The following is a 19,421-nucleotide window of genomic DNA, read 5'->3' as shown; positions in this document are numbered from 1 at the left end:
TTTCATTGGAGTGTTGCTCTTTTAAGACTTCTAAAGCATGCTCCACACCTTGTCTCTCTCAGATTTTGGAAGGCACTTCAGATTCTTAAACCTTGGATTGAGTGCTGTAGCTATCTTTAGAAATCTCACATTGGTACCTTCTTTACTTTTAATGCAAATTTCATAAAATGCGTTCTTAAAATAAACAGCATGTGCTGGGTCATCATCCAAGATTGCTCTAACATGAAATATATGACAGAATGTGGGTAAAACAGAGCAGGACACAATTCTTCCCCAAGGAGTTCAGTCACAAATGTATTTAACAGATTCTTTTTTTAACGAGCGTCATCAGCATGGAAGCATGTCCTCTGGAATGGTGTCCGAAGCATAAAGGGGCATACGAATGTTTAGAATATCTGGCACGTAAATACTTTGCAATGCTGGCTACAAAAGTGCCATGCAAATGCCTGTTCTCACTTTCTGGTAACATTGTAAATAAGAAGAGGGCAGCATTACCTCCCATAAATGTAAATAAACTTGTTTGTCTTGGCGATTGGCTGAACAAGAAGTAGGACTGAGTGGACTTGTAGGTGCTGAAGTTTTAAATTGTTTTGTTTTTGAGTGCAGTTATGTAACAAACAAAAAATCTACATTTGTAAGTTGGACTTTCACGACAAAGATTGCACTGCAGTATTTCTATGAGGTGAATTGAAAAATACTAATTTCTTTTGTTTATCATTTTTACAGTGCAAATATTTGTAATAAAAAATAATATACACTTTGATTTCAATTACAACACAGAATATATATGAAAATGTAGAAAAACTTCCTAAATATTTAATACATTTCAATTAATATTTTATTTAATGGTGCGATTAAAACTGCGAGTAATTGCAATTAATTTTTTTAATTGCAATTAATTTTTTGAGTTAATCGCATGAGTTAACTGCAATTATTTGACAGCCCTAGTGTTTTCATTTGTTTTGTTTTTTTAAATCTGGTATATAATAGATCAAGAAATTCTACCATAACTGGTAGGAGATTATTATTATTGTAGCATCTAGGAGTGCTACTCTTGGACCAGGACCCCATTGTGCTAGGCACTGCACAAACATAGAACAAAAGACCTGGGAGCCACCATGATTCCCTCTGAATACAATGGGAAAACACCCTTGGATTTCAATCGAACCAGGACCTTGCCCTAATTCTTGCTCAGATTAGATTCTTTGAAAGGGTAACATATTTGTTAAGAGAAAATTAAACTAAATCACTACATCTAATTACAAAGAGAAGTAAATCACTGAACAGTTAAATGCTTGAAATATAATACAGTATTGTTAATAATCAAAAAGTCTCAAAACAGATTAGGAAAGAAAATTCAGCTCTTTCAGATCTTATGAAAAGCCATTAGAGATCAGAATAAATTTGTTTTAAGGTACATTCTATTTAAATACTCACTCAACCATCTGAGGTATTACAACGGATAATTACAGTTTTCCTTTAAAAGTAAACACAATGACAGAGCAAAGTACACATTACCTGGAGCAAAGAGAGTTTCATGAAACAAATATAGATGTTCATTTATTGAGGTGGTTTACTCACTAAAGGCCCAGATTAGTGATGCATTCTTGCAAACCCTCTTCCCATATCAGAAATAGACAAGTCCACATTATGAGGTGCAAACAAATGGGCCTATGACCCGACCTACAGCAGTTTTACATTGGTATCACTATTGACACAGTGGAGTTCCTCCTAATTTACAATGGCATGAGACTAGAATTGGGCCAAGAAAGAGGGAGCCACATACCCTTCTCAGAAAAAGAAAGTGCAGGAACATTATCCTGATTCTAATTGTGTCCGTGTGAGAATTAGTTTATGCTGCTGAAAAAGGGCCACAGAAGAGAACACAGAGAAAGTAATACCAGAGAAAGTAATAACAAAGATCCCTTTCTGGGATTATCCTTCTCTAATGTATGTACCTGAAAGTGCCTTATCAAGCACGAGGAAGGGATTAAGACCTCTTTCCATCTGAAAAATGCTCCTTTAATTTTCAATTAAACACACACAAAATTAAGCAGAGGTGATCTGACACTAAAAGAAAAACAATTAAGTCCCAGCTCAGTCTTCTACACTCTTAATCGTATTCTTAAACAAGACTAAATTGAACATAACTGTATTGAAGTTCAGAATGTATATTGGCATATCAAATTTCAAGCCAATAGCTCTTTTTGTTAAAGTACAGGAGATAAAAGGTAATATACTCTCCGTAAGAGCTCCCTTGAGGTTAAAAAGAATCAATAAATTAACTGTTCCCATATGTTTGGCTCCTTTTGGCAAAATTCATTAACCACTTTTTTGGCAGGCAATAACATTTGGTAGTTATAGTATAACTTGGAATAAAAGGAAACTGGAAAGAGCTTGGAAATTAATAGACGAAATGGCACTTAAATCCTGGTATGGTTAGCTGAATGCCATTAAAAGAAAAAAAATTCTTACAAAGCCAACTATATGGGTCTGCTCTATCATAAGCAATGAACTCACCAAGACAGAAAAGCTTTATCATATCAAAACCTCAAACACTTAGGATGGGACACCAAAGCAAATGCATCTTTATAATATCATGCATGTATGTGATTCTAAAAGGCAAGGGTGTGTTCATTAATATTACTACTCCAAAATGTCAAAATTGCGTAACAATGAAGTGTTATTTTTTAAAGCCTGGATATATTGTTAAACCATATTTTGTGCTTCAGAACACTGGCGTGAATTAAGTTTAAATCAATGGACCTACTCTGTATTTACACCCATGTAACAGAGAAAAAAAAATCTGACCAAAGGGAAAAAAGCTTTAAGCAATAATTTAAAAACATTGAATTATCAAAGCATGTTATATACCTCTGCTCATTTTAAGAATATTTACTATAATCTATTTTTAAAAAAAACAAAAAAACAGACAATGGGGAAAAAAAAACTTGTTGGCCCTACTCATCTGAGCAAGACAAGCTGGGTTTGGTTCACAGGGTCATATTTAAAAGCAACCAATATGAGATCACAATGTGCATTTCGATGTATTTTACTTTTTTATATTATTTACAGTTAGATATTTTATATTCACTCCTTTTATTCTAATATTCCAATATCTACCAAAACTACAGATTAGTTAGTGTCATGATATTTGGAGTGAAGGGAAAATATCAAGTTTTTCATGTTGTGTTTCTCTAGTCAACTGCATCATATGCAAATTTCACAGGATGACTGGTGTAGCGAATCTTTTTCATGTCTTAGTTATGTTATTGCAATGTTAATAATTCATATGCACTAATGCAATTAGGAGCACATACAGGTAAATGTAATTCTAATTTGTGCAGGTCCAGTGATTATAGGCATCTGGAATGTTTTTCCAATGGAAAACTTTTGTTCATTCTCAGATGCACATCCAATTCAGCCATTTGGGATTTTACTAAATAATCTTCTCATTAACTGGATTCATCTTCTGACATTTTATTTTAAATAAGGCAATTTTTATGAAGACTTGACACTGAAATCAGAGACTTCATTACCCTACAGAACATATTTGCAGTTCAAAGTATTTAAGGGGGTTAAACAAAATGCAAACATTTAATGCAACATTAAGCATGTGAAATAAAAACTTGATTGCCTAAAGAAAGCATGCTATGCTGTTACCCTGGTGACAGGTTAAAAAAGGATTGTGAGCTGAATGGCTGTATGATATGAAATTAAAATGTTTCACATTGAACAATCCAAAATGAATTGGGAAAGGTTAGAGCAGGAGAGAGAGAAATCAATTCTCCAATGGCAATGGTGAATGGAAGAGAAGTATGAATAGGATTTGCCAGTGGGGTGCAACAGCTGCCAAATATCCTGCAGCCAAAGAATTACAATAATACTGATGAAGTGTGCAAGAGCTTTTGGAATCATTGCAGGGAACAGAGAAATACTCCTACAATAACGAGGCTATTCTATATCCCATCCCACTCCTGCAGCAGAGTAAAAGAAAAAAGGAAAATGTTTAAAATTCCAATATTCCATAATAAATCTAGAAATACATTATCTATCCCTTATTCAATATTTTCTACTTAACTATAGTTTTTTGTGAGCCATAAATTAAGTGTGTTACAAAATGGAAAATTAGCATACATATATGTAAAAGATTGCAGAACTTAAAGGACAATACTGAATGAGACATTTTGTCTTCCCACTTTTGCAGCATTTATTTTGTTGCTAATATTTAAATTGCAATAGCATCCAAAATATGCTAGGCACTATACAAACATACAGGAGGACACAATCCATGCCCCAAAGAGCTTACAATCTAAGGGCCTGATTATGCTAACACTTATGATCTTGCTTATCTTTATTCATGTGAGTAGTCCCAGTGAAGGGGCTTCAATGTTAATTCTATGGCTTTTTATAATATTATATATTTTATTTTTTACATATTAAGTGTGTTTGTGCATTCAAATGCTTATTATAAAAAAACCATAATTTTAAAGGGTATTGAATTAGGTGAGAGAAGGGATTGTTGTGCTCAGGGAGGAGAGTAGATAAAGGGAGAAGGAAACCAAGGGGAACGGAGCAGGAAGAGGAAAGTGAGAAGCACAGTAATGGAGAGGGGTAAAGGTTGAGCAGGTGAAGAGCTGCAGTAGTAGGAAAGGGTAAGATTAAGGTGGACCAGCAACCAATGGTAATACAATACAAAACTGTATTCATTCAGAGTTAAGTAACTGGTAATCTCAAAAATCTATGAAGGCTCTTACGGCTGCTGCTGTTATTCCCCCATGTGCTGTGGAGGACAACAAGAAATGACCCCAATGCCTCAGGAGGGTCCCCATGTCTGATGGGAGGCAGGAAGGCTTTAGTTTTATCCCCTGCATTCTCAGATGCAGTGGTGTCTGCTGCTTTAGGCCTATACTGAGAGGAGATACTCAATCAGGTTCAGGCTTTATATTATTTATTGTAGGTAATTCCAAAGATTGCATGAGTGAGTGCTCACAGTACTATTCCCCCACCCTACAAATTTCATAACCAACCATCACCACAATAGGCTCCCAAACATAAGAGACCAACTGGCTCTGGGAACTTATCTTCACAGAGGTAATGCTCTCCTTTCAAACAGTATGTACTCTGCATCCCCCTACTATTGACTTAGTCCTAATAAATTATTATTACGTCTCTCAAGATATTTTCTTTCCATGAAAACTATGTTATGATACCCACTTTAAGATGTTCTCTTGCAACATTTATATTTTATTTAGTTCTAGTTAGGCTTTAGTAGCTAAAAATCTATTTAATATATCTGCATCTAAGTGTGTATATATTTTCTTTTTATCATAAGTAAGTTGAACAACAAATGCCAGATTTTAAAGATAGCTAGATAATTATATAGGTGAGCTGGTTTAACTTTCTTTAGGGAAGGGCAACAAAAATGGAAAAGGTTTAGGAAAAAATAATTTATTAGGACAGGTCAAAAGTACTCAACCAGTACTGCTTAAAAAGTCAAAGGGAAAATATAAGTATGTCCAAGTACATGCAAGGATATTACAAAGAGAAGGGGGGAAAAAAGATTCTCAGTGACTTAGTAGTCCACGGGGAAAGAAAAAGAAATAATGGAATAATCATCTGAAGCTTTAATGATTCCATAAATACATCAAGGGGTTCTGGTGGCATCATAATAAATCATTAAAGCAATGCTTGAGTTGTTGATGAGGAGATCAGGACCCAGACTGAGCCAGTGTTATTTTCATGAGCTAAGAATGACTACATATCTCAGAAGTGGTGGAATGAAGTAAAGCCACAAGTGGGTTGTACTTACTCATCCTTACCAAATGAAAATAAAAAGTGTTTTATCTTTATTTCACACCAGAGGGGTATCTGTAGAGTAATCTGAAATATAAATGTTTAGCTGTATTTACAATAACTGCTCATGTTATTACTGCAGCTCTATAAAAATAGCATATTGCTGATACTATTTACTGATGATTGAGACTGTGCCACAAATGAGAACACAACCTCCTTGCAAGAGGCCTGCATAGATCACTCTACTAAATTTAATTTAATTTAAATTAATTTAAATTAATGGAGATATCCTATCTCCTAGAACTGGAAGGGACCTTGAAAGGTCATTGAGTCCAGCCCCCTGCCTTCACTAGCAGGACCAAGTACTGATTTTGCCCCAGATCCCTAAGCGGCCCCCTCAAGGACTGAGCTCACAACCCTGGGTTTAGCAGGCCAATGCTCAAACCACTGAGCTATCCCTCCCCCGCCAAAGTTTATTTTTAGATCACTACATTTTTTATTTTTGAATGTCATGAGCCAGATGCTGGCTCCTGCTTTGGACCCTTTGTGCTTCTGCACTGGGGCAAAGGGGCCAGAAAGCTTCTTCAAGTGGACAACCGAGCTGCGTATTCACCCAGCATAAGAGAATCCTTGGCTGGCACAGAGCGGACTCTATGCCACACCCTCCCAGACCCATCAACATGCCGGGTGGGAGCAAGCATGACTGAAAGGTGCTGCACTCCATTGATCCCTGAACAGTTAAATGGCTGCTCCAAACTACACAGAGGATAGGGGAAATCAAGCAACTCATTTGTGGCTCACCGTTCCCACAGCTTACTGGATGTAGGTGAGGTTTTATTCCAAAATGTTTAGTTTGGTGTTGGATACAAATCTACAATAACTCACAAAAAAGACTTATACAAATGCTTCTGTTTTCTTAGTTCATTCATTTCATTTTGAATACAGCATCGTGGCCTTAATAAGGTCATATGAGTCAGTTGTTTCAGGAATTTAATGAGAATCAACTGATTGACAGTCTTTTTGACCAACAGTACTGTATAATCAGCTGTTACTGATAGAAACAAAATGCTTTTATTTTAATATTTGAACACATTATCTTAACAACAGATACATTTCTTTGGAGACAAATATTTTAATACAGGTATAACTATATATTACAGCTATACAAATCTACGTGGAGTTATATACAATGATTTTACACAATAATTTGCAATCATGCAGTGTCTTCCATCAGAGGATCTCAAAATACTTTACAAACCTTAATGAATATATCCTCACAATACTCCTAGATTATAAGAAAATATTAATCTCATTGAGGCAAAATGCAGTTAAGAAATTTGCCCAAGATCACACAAGAAGACCTAGAAATATAATCTAGATATCCTGGTTCTAGTCTTCTGCCTCAGCCACAAGACCAAAGAAAACCTCTAGTTTTTTTCCAAGCAGGATAATAATATTTTTAATGCATTACCATTCTTTTTACATGCAGTATCAGGTAATATGGACATGTAGTCTCACTGGTTTTTTTCCAAGTCATAAATGATGAAAGGGTAAAACTCATATAAAAATTAGGAAAATATGCTTAGCAGCCAACATAAGCAACACATAGGAAGTGCTGTTGGCAATTGGGTTTAGAAGTATAAACATTACATTAGTAGACCCATGAGATAGCATGATGTAGCCACACCTGGAGACTCTCTCCTATTCCTTTCCCAAGCCACTAATGAAAACAAGACTGAAGCCAAAACGTGAAGATTCAGCTATACAACATGAGTTAGGTCTCAGAGGCTCAACTACATCAAACAGGCATAAAATAAGCTGGATTCACTTTAGCCAAATATGTTTCCACTTGAAACAAGATCGAATTCTGTCAAGAAGGCCTCAAAATTTTACTAGATGCTGTAAATCTGTTCAGCAGCTGTGGGTGGCACCAGTTTCACAATAAACTGGCCTTCTGAATAAACAGGGACAGTTCTATGTAAAATAAGCGAAAGCTGAACAATGAAACAATCATCAATCATTCACAGCTGCTTCCTGTAGGAAATATGTTCTCCTATTATCTGACTATCACAGTTAAATAATCACACTAGTAACTGACCCTCCTGGTACAAAGCATTTCATTAGCTAATTAGCTTGGAAAAAATCTGTTCCAGTTTCCCAAGAAAACCGTTGAAAGAATAACCAGTTTGGTTTAAAAACAAGGACAATTTAGGAAGTGTTATACCATATAAAGAAAAATATCTGCTCTTCTATCACTATTTTACATATCTCCAGCAGTCATTGTAATTAATTGTTGGTAAAGTTATCCAAAAGGACTGGTGGCGGGGTTGTGCGTGGACACTCATGCAAACGGTAGAAAGCTCACCTGCGTACGCTCCAAACATGTTACAATCCCATTCATGGGAGCTGGTCATTTTGATACAGCTAAAACATCTACTATAGCGTATAGTTTGTCAACCTGTATTATTTGTACGTCACACAGATTGTTCTAACAAAGCACCCCGTCTATTTGAAAATTGCTGCAACAAGCTGTGTGTTTGATCCTAATGAAAATATAACTCAACTTGCCAGCACAATGGAATTTGGCCAGCTCCCTGTAATTAGTGTTTCACACAATCATGCAAAGGATTTGGGTTCAATTGCAGAATCTAGTTTTTCCACTCATCAAGTTGGCAGGGGCTAGGAACAAATACTTTTGGCTGTGTAGTGGAATCACTTCATGATTACCCTCCAGCCAAAAGAAAGTGCAGCAGTGATGTCTTCCGAAAGGAGTTCCATCCAGCCATCACTTGCTAGAATGCAGATAACTGTAGTGTAATCACCATGAGGTTGGATTGGATAAACTGTAGAAAAACATGGGGAATCCTTGGAGTTGAGTCAGTTGCGTAAATGACATATACAGCTCTCGGGGGGGGGGAAGGGGAGGAGTCTGCAGTTTGCAACTCAGGTCCAGCAGAAAATGACTTCTGATTAGCAGCTGTACCTGGTTTACAGGATATAATACATGTAAAAAAAACCACTTTTAAATTTCATTCCCCACACATCCATTCATGCCTCAAAACTTTCTTTCAGTATGTACAAAAATAAACAGTCAACCGAACTAGAATTCCAAAGAGGATCACAGTGATCTGGACTAGTTTTCCAAAATTTTATGAGAAAGTGATATGTTAATTTTGAAACGTGCAGTTTAGCTGTTCTGTTTCCATCACCCAGCCTGGATCTAAAAACAAATACAGACTTCAAACATCCATTTCACCCATAATGAACTACATGCCTTGTTGAAAACCACCAAACAGATAACATTTTTGGTCTGCTGCCAATAACGAAGGGCCTTATTCTGCTCTTCTTCGTTATTTACACACTTCCAACAGTTTGCAACAGTTCTCCTATACAGAGCAAGATGTGCTTTATTTGCCCACAATGCTACTCCCTTATTATTCCCCTGGGACACAAAGTACCTCCTGAGGAGATAGAACTGGACAAGACGAGGGCAGAGTATGGGACACCACTTACAAGGGATGCAGTAGTTTGGTGCTACAGTGTCCCTTAACTCTCCGCCAGGATGGCATAACACCCCACATCTCCAGAAGAAGGGCTGTGCCTAAATAGCACAAGGTAGCCCTCCCCGGTTACATTTGCTGAGAGGGGCATACCAGACACTGAGGTGATTTTTTAGCTGGTTTTTTTACGCAGTATGACCAAGTCTTGCATATTTCCTTTCCATTATTTTTTAATCCGAATAACAAACGTGTTAAATTGGTACAGGTATATTTTGCAATAGACTTGAACCAAAAGTAATAAAGCTGTTAGAATGAAATTCTAATGCAAAATACAGTGGGTACTGGGAAGAAACAGTGAAGCTAAAAGTACACCAAAAAGTCAAGCTAAGGGCTTAAACCTTTAGTTTGCTGAGGGTGAAACCAGAGATTTGCTTAATCTGGGGGGAAAAAAAAAATGCACAAGCACTATAAAGAATACTATATACAATATATATTTATCTGTACAGATTTTTCCTTTAAAAGGCTTCATCTTTCAAAAATCATTGGTAATTTTGTTTTTATTTCTTTTGTGAATATGTATCAGCAAACCCTTTTACTTCATTTTGTTCTTACTTGGCCTCAGCAGGCAGTGCTACTACAGAAGAATCTCAGAGTTACGAACACCTTGGGAATGGAGGTTGTCCATAACTCTGAAATGTTTCTAACTCTGAACAAAGCACAGTTTGGGGTCCAGATCCAGCAGCTGACCCTCCAAATCAGGCTTCAGCAGCAGCTGAGCTCCCTACTCAGCCCCGGCATGAATTTGCCAGCTTGTACTCCTCCTGGCAGGGGTGTGTGTAAAAACGGTGCGGGGTGTGTGTGTGTGTGTGTGTGTGTGTGTGTGTGTGTGTGTGTGTGTGTGTGTGTGTGTGTGTGTGTGTGTGTGTGAGAGAGAGAGAGAGAGAGAGACACACACACACACACACCCCAGCACTGCGCCTGCTCCGCTGGCTGGCTCCGGCTGCCTTGGGCTGGCAGTCCTGGCATCTTGCTGTAAATGGCTGCCCCGCACATGAGGGTGGGGGGGGAGTGGGGGGGAGACAGGCAGCCCCCAATGTGCCTACCTTTAAGATGCAATACAGGCACAGCATAGTATTTGCTTTTTTTCCCCTCTCTCTCTCTGCTTCTGCCTGATTAGTTACTTCTGGTTTCACTTGGTGTCCGGTTGACCAGTCAGTTCGTAACTCTGGTGTTTGTATCTTTGAGGTTCTATTGTATTGTTACAAAGTGGATAAGCCTCAAAACGTATGTGGACATTGACTGTGAAGCTGTTCACCAATAAGTAAATACTGGCCTCTGAACCACTACTTTGTGAAAACTGAAGGGGGAAGCTACAAGAAATTCATTTGGACTCTATTCACTGGGCATAGTCAGACAGGATCAACTGTCGGACACTAAGCTGAAAGTCCAGAAAATCCACAATACTGCCTCACCGACAGCAAAGAAGCTAAGCCTTACCTCATAATGACAATACATCTCCACCTTTCAAGCTGTGGCTCTAAACTCTGCCTTCTTAAACTAATGCATCAGGTCAGTGGTACATGGGGTCCATACGCAATAACATTCAACATTAGCTGAGAAGGCTCAGATAGGTCTCTAGGACTTGTTTCCCCAGGCTGAGGAGATATGAAAGGGGGAGTTTGGTGTAGCAAAACTCTAAGGAAAAAGTAACAATTAAGCTCTGGGTGTGCTCTTGTTGGCTTGCCACTACACAAGACCATTGAGAGAATACCCAGGCTAGCTTGCTCCCATAATATTTGGTTTACAAATTTGACTTTCGGGTAGAAGTTATTTGAACTTGTTTTTTCTTTTAAACGGTGGTTTAAAACTAACATTCACAGAACATATTTTCTTTAGGAATAAAATGTTAAAGATTTTGTAACCCTTGAACTTTTCTTTTTCCCTTGCCTGCACGTACAAATTGAGAAATTTCTCACCTGACAATTTTCTATGAACAACTTCTCCCCTCATTCATTACTCAGGAGCTACCTAATGCCCCCCACCTGTAGAATTTGGAGGCAGTCCAATGCTGTTGCTGGAGGCTCCAGGACTAAGCTCCACCCTTCAGCTCAGGCTGAGCAGAAAAGATTTCTATAGCTGCATAAATGCTCCAGCAACCTAGCATTAAGACAGCTTGAAATAAAGTATTAAAATTAAACATAAGACACTATCATTATGTCTACACGGCCCGGGGAAGTGAGCCTCTCAGCCTGGTTAACAGACTTGGGCTAGCAGAGTTCATGCAGTGCTCTAAAAATAGCGGTGTAGGCAGCCCTTTGACGTTGCAGCTCAAGCGCCAACCCAAGCCACAACTTCAAAGGGCTCTCTACATGGCTATTTTTAGAGCACTAGCATGAGCCCCACTAGACAAAGTCTGTCGACCAGGCAGGGAACTCACTTCTGCGGCCTGTGTAGACGTAGTCTAAGTCTCCCTTTACAGAAAATTTTCATTTTAAATTCTGGTACTTTACCAGACTCCCAGAGTGGGTTGAATTTGGTGAGAAGCTGCTAAAGGAAATTATCAAGTAAGAAATTTCTCATTACTTTTGCAAATCTTCCTCAGATGAGGCTCACACATATTTCCCTTAGTGTCTCTGGTGACTGCTGTGAACGGTTTCCCAGAAGCCTAGCATGCCAACTGGTGCAGCACCCTCGAGGCCCTAAGGCTTTGGCATTTTGGACGGAATGAGATGAACAGGGTATAATTAGCATATGTAGTCCATATTCTTGAGCTATATCTTTAGAGCTCCAGGAATGCCCATTTACGCCACAACCTTCCAAAGATTAGAACAAAATGATGAGAGAACTACTTCCCCGAAACTGTGGAAAGAGGAACTTACCTTGACCAGAAAGGTAACAATAACCTTTTCCTCGTGACAAAGACAGGGTGGCTCTTGTATGGATATGGGAACTAATTTCAGAGGTAATGGTGACTAGAATGACTAGTCACAGGCTTCTCTAATTTGTCCTTGTAATAAACTGGGCACCCAACACTCAAATGGAGTATTCAATGTGCCTGGCTACAAAATACTGCTATGGCTGGTACCCACATTTCTACAGTGCTTGGTTGCAGGACTCCAGTCAAACCTCCTGGAGAAACTCCAATGTAGGTGAGTTCACCAAAATTTTGGGATTATAATATTTGCACCACAATAGCATCTAGAGGTCAGGGTTCCAGTGTGCTGGGCATTGCATAAACAAAGAGGCTACCCTTGCCCCAAAGAGCTTTCTGTTTTCCCTCATACCAAAAAATGTAAATTTGACCAGATAAATGAATGAAATATCCTGGCTGAGTTCTGTCTGGACATCAAACTGTATCAGAGCCAGATGAAAAGAGGGAATCAATTGGGACTTTGAGCCACAGTTCATTTTATGATTCCCCTCCTTGTTTGAAGGGTGAAAGCGTTACTTGTCTCTACCACCAGCAGATTACTTAACTTTCCATGCTGGCCAGTGCACAGTACAGTCAAAGCTTTGCCCCCTCCCACCCCTGCTCACTCAGAAAGGCTCATGTTTAAGATCTTGGGCCTGAGACCAGTAAAAGCTGTGTACATCATGGCAGTAACAAGTGCAGTCTTCCAAAGAGTAAAAGAAATGAATTAGTCTTCTGGCACTGGTTACCACCATGACACAGAGTGACTAGCCCCTTTAGGGGAGTTGGGGACAGCTACATCAGTGTCATAATTAATTAGCTGCTTCCACACCAGAGGGGTGAGACTAAGGAGGGTCAGGTGCCAGCTTAATGGACACCTAAGCCTAAGCACAGAGAGCTCAGTCAGGGATCTGGAACCTCAGGGGGTGAGTCAGCTCCTGTGGAAGGCCCTGAGTCAGGGTCTGCGGAAGGCCAGACACTCCAGGGGAACCAGTGTTCTACACAGGGCAGGGAATGATGCAAGGAACAGAGCCCAGCAGGGGCTGAGAATGGTACACCAGGGGAACCAGCCTGGGCGTGAGTGCTCTATCCCAGAGCCAGAAAGCCTCTCACAGCGGATAAGCCAGAGAGATAAGCCATGTCTCCAGCACAGATGGCTATGTGGAGAGTGGAGACGACCCACCTTGGGGAAGGAAACTGATGTTGGCCAGCAAGGGGCACTGCATGGGGCTGCCATGCCACAACATACCTACGAATTCATGGCCAATTAATAATGCTAAAGTGGGCTACCAACCGCTGCTACCCAAAAGAATGGGGAAAGAACACTATTCCTATTGCATCTCTGTACTCAAGAGTACACTTACAAAGTAAAGCCCTCATTCTGCAAACATTTACACATCAGAAAGCGTTTGCAGGATTGGACCCTGAACTATTATGTCTCTTCATTAAGGTACTGAATTACTCATGAATCCACAATATTTTCTGAAGATTTATTATGCAGCTAAATATTCATACTATCCCAAAATGCTGAGATCACTTCAAACAGGCACATGGGAAATTTGTGATGCTCAATTTGTGGTTAGTTACTAATGTAGCAACGTTTTGCATTAATGAAACTCTGATGTGCATTAATTACTATTCTGCCTCGTAAGACTTTTTTGTGCTTGTTTGTTAATATGGGCGACAAAATAACCATGTATGACTTATGGGGGGGACGGACGCAGAATGTAAGCTAAAGCTCATTTGGATTTAGAAAAAACAGACTATATTAAGGAACCATGCAGTTTCTCACCAGTGTTCCATGGAAAGATGCCATTAAGAAAAGCATTGAGCACATTTTAGTTCCTAGAAATGAACTTACCTTGGAGACCCTAGAAATTGCTGTGATCTCAGTTGTTCAGCCATATACAAAGAAGCTGCTATTGCCAGTAGTTCCCTCTTCTCAAGATCTGTCAATTTGTGTCCTAGTTTTCAAAAACAATTTTTTAAAATTGTTATATACCATGAGCCAATTTAGCGCTTCTAGCCACACAAAATAATAATCAGTAAAAACACTATTTAAGTCCTGTAGCTTAAATCTATTTTTTCCCTAAATTAAGAAACACTTAGAATGGCAGATGTTCACAGTTCCAGGATTTAAATAGTATGTTTTCATACAGCTCAGCCCTACAGTTAACACTGGTGTCTATGTTAAAAACAATCTGACAACTGAAGGAAAAAAAATTAAGTGATGCTGTAGCATCTTGTTTTCATTAGTAAAATGTCACTGGTTGACATATTGTGGCTCATGCTGATAAAGAATCCATCTGTACATTAGAACTTATTCAACGTATGCAATATTCTTTTTAATACTTTACTTTCTAAAAGCTACAGCTCTCCCTCCCTGCATGTGATGATACAGCAATATATCCTACTGGAAATACCAGGAACTGAAACTACTTGTCATCCCTATTACAGCTACTGTCTGTCAGATCGGGGGTATTACTGTTTGTTTGTCTGTGGTAGAGCACAAATTATACTAGATGTTTTCTAAACAGAAAGTGGTATGACATCCCTGTCCCACTAAGCTTGACTTGAAAGAGAGCCAGCCAAATGAAGGTTAGGCGGAATGGGTACAACATAAAAGTAGAGTGGTTAAGGTAATCTTTGGCCAGGTCTTTGTTCAGACAGTAAAAATCAGCTAGATTTCTCATAGGAAACATAGCAGAATTCAGTCTCCAAGTGAAGCTTAAATATGGAGAGGTTATTGGCCTTACAGATTAGCTCAGGAAGAACTTTCCATCACAGCAGATAGCACTGAAGAAGACACAGATGGGTTTACATGAGAAGTTGACACATGGGAGGAGAAGGCTGGCACCACAGGCAAAGCAGAAGGAGTTGGGAATGACTGGAAACGAAGCATAGGTGGATAAGTAAGGAGGACAGCGTTCAGCAGGCCTTTAAAGGCAGCAATATGACGTTAAATTTGATGAGGTAATGGAGGCTGAGGGATTCAAAGAGAGCCCACAGTGAAAGCAACAGGCAAGAAAGACTATTTTTAGCAGAGGTGTTTTGTATGGACTGCGGGGGGGGGTGTGTGTGTGTCAATGTGTGTGTTTGGGAGGCCAGAGAGCAGGATATTGCAGCATTTGACATAAATGAAGGAATGAAAGAGAGCTGTAGTTGGAAGGAAGGAACACAGACAGACAGAAAAAGATGGGTCTTAGAGATATACTGGTAAGGAACAAACTATGCCATGCTATAGGGTAAAGAAGGAACACCTTGTTTTCACAACACAAAAGTGATTACCACTTTTCTTGTCAAATGTATCTGTGCCCCAGAAAAGTGCCACCAACTCAGACTAGTTGTGTGTGTGGGGGGGGGGGGAGAGATTCATTCATTTTATTTGGATTAGCTATTACATAGAGACCAATACAGTGGGACAAACAAAGATGCTTCATGGTTATCTTACGTTAGCAATAATAAAGGCCCAGTCTTGCAAACTCTCACATGAGGCACCATTAATTACTTGGTGCCCCAATTCCTTCACTGAAGATGTCTCACATGAGTAAAGTTCTCTCAGGTGGTCATTTGGTGTCCTGGGGCAGGTCATACAGCCTTGTTGCACCTCATCACAGTGATGGCCCTCTGAAGAAGCTCTACACTGCTCTCTGTCTCCTGCCTCAAGCAGAGCCTCTACCTGCAGCTGCAGTAGGGTCGCAAACACCATCCAGAGATCACCAAAAAACCAATTCAAAGGGTCCTCAATGTTTATTCACATTCTACTTGTGATCATTCTTAGCGCATGCCAATTTCCACGACTATAATAAAGTATGATTAGTATGATTCTTTGAAAATATATAAAATATATCTTTGAAAATTACAGCAGCAGGATTTACTATAACTTGTGCAGTAGCATGGTTTCAAAATAAATATGTCCTCTGCCAATTTGAGGAGCAGATACAATCATTGGAGTTGGCACCTCTTGCAAAAAGAGAATGTGGAACGTGCTGCTTGGAATCCACAAAGCAGCAATGGTATCCAATTAGACTGATGCTAAATGCCCTTACACTGACTGTCACAAACCAAAAAATGAAAATTTAAAGATAACAAGGAATGACAAAAACATACAGGTCTGCATCTATTTTTTAAATTTAGCATTTATTAAAATATTTGGGCTACAGATTACTGTAACTTCCTTCACTCACTGTTTATTATTGTTTCCTTCTGCCTCAAAATGGAAGCTATATGCACTTTAATGAACATATGGACAAACACAACTTCTGAAGAGAAAAACCTTGAGCTTTCTCTTGCCATTTGGTGGAAACCGTGTGAAGGCAAAATGAAAACTTGGAACTCTGAACTTGTGTGTATTTTAGGGACATATACAGGGACACCCCAGAAATGTTTGAGGTGGTATGCACTGTCAATCCCTGTGGAGCCATCCCTGCTGCAACCACTGGCCCCTTCACCTTACCTGCTGAGTCTGCGCCATGCTCAGCCCATCCTTCAGTCCAGTCCAGCCCACCCAGTTGCAGTATCACTCCCTACCCCAGAGAAGGAATATGTGCTATTGGAAGTGGGCCAAACCAGGCAGTCTCCCAGTGGGAAACCCTGGTGCAGAAGCTACCCCCATGGCAGTGGTGAGGTGAGGCAGCACTGTTCACCTCACTCTCCCCTCAAATTTGTCCCTGCCAGCTCTGTCAGGACAAGAGGGCAGCAGGTTTAAAACGGAGTGAATGGCGTTGTGATCTGGTACACGGGGGACAGAAGGGATGACACACCAGGTCACCACACCATTCACTCAATTTTGGCCCCACTGCCTCCCCATCACGATGGAGAGCCAGCAGGACCAAACCTAAGTGGACAGCAGGGCAATCAGCACGGCTGTTTCTCATCGCTGCCAAAGGGAGGCACCATGCATGTGGCTGTGGGCACCATTGGACATGTATGATTCCACAACTTCATGAATAAACTGGTCTAACTATTATGCATAACAAAGTGAGCTTCCAGCTCTCTATACACCAAGTGTTAAAATTTAATCAATCATGAGATTTTGTTTTGTTTTTTAAATAGGTAGTACTCAAAAATAATAGTCTGATTACATGCCTTGACCCAATAAAAAGCAGAGTTCCTTATATGCTGAAAAATAGATCTTTTCCCCCCTCTGTCCTAAAAACCCATGACAAGTATGTGTAACCAAATTCACGTATGCCAATATGTGGGAGAACATGCTCCCAGGAGTACAAATAGCATCAACTCGTATATAAGAACAAAGAAAAACTATAAAGATCCCAATTTGCAGGTTTTATTGTATGACCTTCATCTGGGATGAAATCAATAACTGCTTTTGCACTTGCCATGTTGCAAAAACTATTTTCTTCCTCAATCTTCAATAAAAATCAAACTCCAAACAGTGAACAAGGGTCAATATCTTGAAACAGCTTAACAACAGAATAAGAGGTACATACATCTCTTCACCAATAGAAGCATAGAAAAAATATGTTTATCTGCTTTCTTTATTTGTCACTGTTTGTATTTGTTGTGATATAATTTAAACAAACAGAAAACCAAGCATGACTGGGGCGCCCACTGAGAGTGGTTCTTAAGTCTAAGGTCATATCTACACTCTGAAAACTCTATTGGCATAGCACTGCGAGTTAGACTGGCATAGCTACATTGCTCCAAGGTGTGAATTTTTCACATCCCTGGCAATGTAACCATGTCGACCTACATTTAGACCAGGCCTAAAAGATAAACTGTTAAAAGCGTATCAAAATTAGCTTTCTGTGTTTTGCTACAAAGGTGCCATCTGTAGCCTTTTTCATTTAAATTGAATTTAGTAATTCTGTATTAAAGTACCATGGGTTCAGCTCCTGTTGCTACAGTTTCAAGCTCAACCGAGTGAAAAATCACCTCTGGTGCTTTTCTCAAATTTGGAGGCTCCAGGAACACATGAAGACTAAGGATAGTGACCACAGACACAACCACAAGGACAAAGTCTTATCTGTACTAAAAGTTTTATTAAAGCAATAAAGAAAGTTACAATTTCCCATGCATCTATAAATCCGACAAAACCCCATGCAATGACTAAGACTGTAGTCATACTAACATCCTCAAAGATATTCTAGGGTCCGATGGACCTCTCAACAGAGAATCGTCAATAGAGGGATGGTTCCTGCTGGGGTTTTCTGTTGGGTCGTCCCTTGGGGTCTTCCCACTTTTACCCAACCAGGGAACCTCTTTTACATCGTTGTTTTGACCACACCTACTACCTTATGCATATGCATGAGGGTTTCAACACTCTTTTCCTTATCTGTACTACCACACCCCATGAATATTGGAGTGCTCCATTTTTCATAGATTAAGAGGAACTAAGAAACATTCTCATTAGCATCTATGCACAACATGTAACCTGCGTCAGGACAGGACATTCCATGATGTGACAATCAGGTGTCTCATGATCTTGGACAACACACTGCAGCCTACTGCGATCTAGGTTTCTGTACCATCACCTACTGGCACATCTTTTACAGTAATCTTGTGGCCTTGCTGGCACAGGGTTGTTCCTAGATCACCCACTCACATCAAGTGTTCTTAAGCCTATGGCCTAGTATGGCTAAACTAAAATCTTAAAGGTCTCGGCCTGTAGGCCTTGCATTCATCACTCCTGAATACTTGCCATGTTTATACATCTATAATCCTATAATTTAAATCTATTTAGCATACACTGATTATATATGAAATAACATATGAGTTGAGCATAACATTCAACAAAATGATAAAATGAATTAATTAGATACACATCTTATTGAAGCATAGCCTTGGAAATAGACTTCTGAAATTCTATTTAAGCCTACTTTCTATGTACTGTATAGTCAGTGTTTATTTTTATTATCTAAGAAAAAACTGCTTTCATACAATGTCAAGGCTTGAGAGGTTAACTGCTGAAAAGTCAAGAAAGTCAAAGTTATGGTTCCCCTTTAATTCAGGAAATGTAAGACTCTACTTAACATAGCACAGTCCCCCTTCATGACAAAAGGGTCTTTCATTATATGCTCACACAACATTTATGAAGTTAATCGAGTCACTATAAACTCCAAGAACATATTTTTCACGTAGCTATACATTTGAAAAATATATTACAGAAAAAATCCACAGTTGCTACAAACAATAGTTTGTACTATGTTATTTGCCAGATAGTATGAGATGGTTCAGTTTTGTATGACCACATA

The 19,421-nt window shown here is 39.2% G+C and overlaps 1 protein-coding gene across 1 annotated transcript in view; it reads right to left on the bottom strand.

Moving 5' to 3' along the window:
• Positions 1-19,421, bottom strand: part of PCCA (propionyl-CoA carboxylase subunit alpha) — a 393,662-nt gene that overhangs the window by 141,053 nt on the left and 233,188 nt on the right. Inside the window, exon 18 of the mRNA XM_054012780.1 lies at positions 14,069-14,171. Within this exon, the coding sequence (XP_053868755.1) occupies positions 14,069-14,171 (103 nt within the window). The remainder of the gene's footprint in view (positions 1-14,068; positions 14,172-19,421) is intronic.

This window comes from Malaclemys terrapin, chromosome 1, assembly GCF_027887155.1.
Source record: "Malaclemys terrapin pileata isolate rMalTer1 chromosome 1, rMalTer1.hap1, whole genome shotgun sequence".
Taxonomy (NCBI): Eukaryota; Metazoa; Chordata; order Testudines; family Emydidae; genus Malaclemys; species Malaclemys terrapin.
Note: the sequence above shows the minus strand (reverse complement) of the source record. Positions and strands in the feature narration are given on the sequence as shown.